Source organism: Volvox carteri, assembly GCF_000143455.1.
Source record: "Volvox carteri f. nagariensis unplaced genomic scaffold VOLCAscaffold_97, whole genome shotgun sequence".
Taxonomy (NCBI): Eukaryota; Viridiplantae; Chlorophyta; class Chlorophyceae; order Chlamydomonadales; family Volvocaceae; genus Volvox; species Volvox carteri.
In genome coordinates, this window is record NW_003307640.1 from 102,379 (window position 1) to 107,445 (window position 5,067).

Consider the following 5,067-nt stretch of genomic DNA (forward strand, 5'->3'; position numbering starts at 1 on the left):
ATGATTCATTTTGGAATGAGGACCACTTCATTACAGAATGAAGGTAGCTCAGAATGAACGTCCCTTACGCTTTGAATACCCCTTCTGTCCAAAATGAAGGTGGTCTCCATAAAACGAGCCCATGTCCATCACGTGATATGAAGGCCCCTTTCAGTCCAAAATGAAACCGTCTCCATAAAATGAAACATGTACATCACGTGATATGAAGGCCCCTTTCAGTCCAAAAAGAAGCCGTCTCCATAAAATGAAACATATACATCACGTGATATGACGGCCCCTTTCAGACCCAAATTAAGCTTTTTCATAATGTCCATCGCGCCATATGGACGCGCCTCCAATCCTAACTAGGAAGGCGTGTTCTTATCATATGATGAACAGTGTCTTAATACGGATTTGCTTATAAGCCAAGCCGTCTCAAGACCCTGTCCACCATGTGATACGAACGTGCCTTCAGCCCTAAGAAAAGGCACCTCCACAAAAGAAGACAATGCAGCTGTCCATCACATTGCATGTGCATCCACCCCAAAATAAACGTGCATCCATTACCACCGTTGTTTCTTGCCCCCCTTCCCCTTCGCCTTTGTTTCCATGATCCGCTTCAGTCAAGACGACATCAGGTCCAGAACGGCTGCGCTTTGAGGTGGCCTTTGCTGTCATCATGGCTGTTGCAATCTCCACCGCCCACATCTGTCGCCCACTGCTTCACCATGTCCAAGGTGGTTGACTGCAACAGCAGCGGGACATGTGTCAGTCAGTTAGTTATAGGCATATAGGCTTAGTGGAGTAAAAATGGACAGGTTGCTATACTGAAGCACACAATTAACACGATGTCGCAAAACCATGCATTCTTGGTGAGCACCCAACCAGCCTATTTGTAACCCTGACATGAAACCAACACAAATTTTGACAGGAACTCACTTTCTGATTTGCTGCTAGGTGATCTGGTCCAGCGCTCGACATCCATTGGTCATGGGGTCCGGCTGCTGCTTGAAACAGCTTCAAGACACTGCTCTGCCTCCTCGACACTCAAGAGCTAAAATACATCTGCATTGAAAACAAATAGAGGGGCAAAGAACAATAAAACATTACGTTAGTTATCATGCAGCAGCATCGGACTGCAACCCTTGACGGCGGTAAATAGCTAGCATACATGTCAGAATAACAGATAGAAGCAGGTAACAAAGTTCTGTGATGACAAGTACAGAGTCATGATGTGGCCGCCGGCAATGTGGACCTGGTCAACACAGTCCCGTGACTCACCCAGCCCGAGCAGCTTGAAAATATTGGTCTGCTCCTGTGCCTCCCAGTCACATTGGAAGATTTCATTGTCACCATCGTCAGTAAGAGAGCCCAGAGGGTTGCAGAGATGGGGGATTGGGGGCAGGTACTGGTCAGGCGGGATGGCGAATAGGGTTGACAACGTCAGGATGGGATGTGGGGCCCAGGGCGAGGATTAGGGATTAGGCGTGCTACACTACTTTTGGGATGGGGATTGCTGTCGGGGGTGAGGATGGGGATGGGATCCCTGTCTGAGGGATGGGGATTGCAACCTTGACCAAGGAGGGGATTGGGAGCCCTGGCCAGGGATGGGGATGGGACCCTGGTCGACAGGACGGGGATTGCAGGCTTTCGCAAGTTTAGGATGAGGTCGCTGCCATAGGATTGGGAACACAGTTGGAGGATTAGAATTGGGTGTTCTGCTGTAAAATGAGGCTGCAGGTGCAGAACTTGGAATACTGACAGGACTGCAAAACAGGCCAAGGATGGATTGTTGTCGATAGTTGCTTACATGGAAACTCAAACAAACACAAGGAGGTTCTGCTTGCAAGTCGCGTCCCATAGCAAACCAAACTCAAACACAAGGACGTTCTGCTTGCAAGTCGCGTCCCATAGCAAACCAAACTCAAACACAAGGAAGTTCTGCTTGCAAGTCGCGTCCCATAGCAAACCAAACTCAAACACAAGGAAGTTCTGCTTGTAAGTCGCGTCCCATAGCTAACCAAACTCAAACACAAGGAAGTTCTGCTTGCAAGTCGCGTCCCATAGCTAACCAAACTCAAACACAAGGAAGTTCTGCTTGCAAGTCGCGTCCCATAGCAAACCAAACTCAAACACAAGGAAGTCCTGCTTGCAAGTCGCGTCCCATAGCAAACCAAACTCAAACACAAGGAAGTTCTGATTATAAGTCGCGTCCCATAGCTAACCAAACTCAAACACAAGGAAGTCCTGCTTGCAAGTCGCGTCCCATTGCTAACCAAACTCAAACACAAGGAAGTTCTGCTTATAAGTCGCGTCCCATAGCAAACCAAACTCAAACACAAGGAAGTCCTGCTTGCAAGTCGCGTCCCATAGCTAACCAAACTCAAACACAAGGAAGTCCTGCTTATAAGTCGCGTCCCATAGCTAACCAAACTCAAACATAAGGAAGTCCTGCTTGCAAGTCGCGTCCCATAGCTAACCAAACTCAAACACAAGGAAGTTCTGCTTATAAGTCGCGTCCCATAGCTAACCAAACTCAAACACAAGGAAGTCCTGCTCCGGCATCGGCCGACTGCCCGATGGGGTACATCCCAAGCGTTTCCACGATGACTTCGGCCATGTCCCTGGCGAAGCCCAACCCCGTCAATTTTGCCAGCTTTTGACGCTTCTGCAGAAGGTTAACACCATTGGGAATAGAACAGGCATGGAACGCGACTTGGTGTAAATGTGAGAAACGTGCACCATTGGTGCCAGTTCTTCAGCCAGTCAGACGCAGTCCAACCCCGTTCTTACCTTGTCCGGCCCATGCACATCCACACCCAGGGCACCATCGGATGCCATTCTGGAAGAGATAACAAACGGTCGTCGGGCTATTACTAGCTTGCGCTTAAGGAGATGGGCGTCTTCCAAGACGAAGTTTGGGACACTTAAAATCATGCTTTTAAATGTTCCCTTGGCTCCCGCTCATTCCTATCATGATTGCATGTCGGTGGCCAGGTGGTCTTGGGGGGGATGTGCGGGGTCGTGGGGCTGCCGCCCCACTTCCCCGCACTTTCCCCTCTCTCCTGCCCCTTGTTCTTGGAAAGCTTTAGGCGAAAGTTTTGATCGGCTGGCATTAGCAAGCATTTGGGCTGTGTGCCTTTTCCAATGATTGAAACGGTTTGTTTTCTTGCATTGATCGTACAGTGCACATTGCCCACACATTGCTAGTGGTTGCAACAGTAAAGTATAAGCAATTGACGAAGTGAAAGGAGAATATCAGTATGGAGAATTAAGCATCTAAATTTGTGATTACAGTCGAGGTGAGCCGTTAGTCCCCCCCATTTAAACTGGGCAGGTTGCAGGTTGTCCGCCGTCACCAGCATGTCGTTGGCAGTGTGCACCGCACTGTTGCCCCCGCCACCGCCACTGCCGTCGGGCATGTTAGACTTAGCGCTGTCAGCGCTACCACCCGAGCAGCGGTGGACTTCCCGACTTTCCGCCGCCGCCACTGTCGGTTTGGCAGGCCGTCACTGACCGGGGCTGTGGCATGTGCAGGGACTGCCGTTGACTGCGGGTGTTGCGATGGAAGGGGTGGTGTTGGGGTCGCCGGGGGTGGGGTAGCCGCTGGGGTCGGCAGCATGGCGGGCGGTGTAGAGCCGCCGATGGGGTCACTGCCGCCGGGGCAGGCGGGGCTAGTGCCGAAGAGGGTGCCCGCCTGTTGTGAACCGGGCCGTGGCGGTTGTCATCGAAGGTGACGTCGCTGCTCACGGTCACCTTGCCCTCGAGGAGGACGTGGTGGGTGGCCATGCCGTGCTCCGGTCAGCGGTAGGTTCCCGCCTTTGCACGAGGACTGAGTTTGTCCTGCTGGCTGGCTGGGATGCGGATGTAGGCCAGGCAGCCGAAGGTGTAGAGGTGGCTGACGTCGGGGGGGATGCCATGATAAGCTGCCCACGGTGTGGCCTCCCGGCCCTGAGAGGGGACCACATTGCACAGGAGGTTGGTGTAGAGTGCAGCCTCCAGCCAGTAGCTGACCGGGAGTGCTGTGTCATGCAGCATCGCCCGCACACAGTTGAGGAGCGTGTGGTTGAGTCACTCCACCACTCCGTTCTGCTCTGGGGTGTACGGCGCCGAGTGGGTGTGTGCGGTGCCGTGCTGGTGCAGCCACTGCTCCAGTTGCTTGGTGACGTACTCACCACCGTTGTCGCTGTGCAGTGTGTGCACCCGTGCGTGGTTCGGGTGGCGGGCCTCCAGCTGTGTCACCATGTCCTGCAGCACTTCGCCCATTGGCTCTTGCTGGCCAGCGTGCGGACGGCGGACAGACCAGCGGCACCATCCAGCAGCTTCAGCAAGTAGCGTGCGCCCCCTCGGCCCGTGGTCGGCATGGGCCCGCACAGGTCAGAGTGTACGACCTCCAGTGCGTGCTACGGCCGGTTGCCGCGGCTGGGGTGGGCGGTTGCGGTGGCCTTCACGGTGTCACAGGCCTCGCAGACGGCCTCCACCGCCTGCCGTAGTGCCACTGGAGTGACCTGTGGCCCCTGCACCAGCTGCTTGCTGATCAGCTGCTTCAGCACGCGGTAACCGAGGTGACCATACTGGCAGTGCAGGTGCTGTGCTGCCGCAAGTTCGGCGACTGAGCATTCAGTGGCCCCGGGGCTGCCGTTGCCTGGTTGCCCTTTGCCGTTGCTGTCGCTGTTCGGTTGGCCTCCACCGGTGTGGCTGCCGGCGGTGCTGCCGCCACGGGTGCTGGTGATGGTGGCGGCACTTCCGCCAGCGCTGCTACCTGGGGCCTGGCCCCCGCCAGCTCTGTCGCCCGTGGTGCTGAGGGCATTGACGGTGACGTCGGTCGGCACCTGCAGGTCCACGTCCATGCATAGTGCCCACGCTCACTCCATGCGGTTATAGACGGGCTGTTGTGCAGGAGGCTGATGCATAAGAACCAGCAGCCCGTCTTGTCCATGCTGAACGTGACCGAGTAGCCGCGTGTCATGAGGTCTGTCGACCTCTCACGAAGTCGACAGACGTCAGGGTGAGGCCCGAGCTGGGGACGTGCAGCACGTTGTGCAGCCGGACATTGTGTCCATCACGAGTATGCAGGTGCAGCTTCCC

At 54.7% G+C, this 5,067-nt stretch overlaps 1 protein-coding gene across 1 annotated transcript; it reads right to left on the bottom strand.

Moving 5' to 3' along the window:
* Positions 1-17: 17 nt before the first annotated feature.
* VOLCADRAFT_108182 (uncharacterized protein) lies at positions 18-2,906 on the bottom strand. The gene is made up of 5 exons (XM_002958529.1): positions 2,773-2,906; positions 1,261-1,387; positions 919-941; positions 193-724; positions 18-127 (listed from the first exon to the last, which is right to left on the bottom strand). Exons 1-4 carry the CDS (start codon positions 2,818-2,820, stop codon positions 614-616), a joined length of 309 nt encoding a protein of 102 aa, XP_002958575.1. The 5' UTR covers positions 2,821-2,906; the 3' UTR covers positions 18-127; positions 193-613.
* Between the last annotated feature and the right edge of the window lie 2,161 nt (positions 2,907-5,067).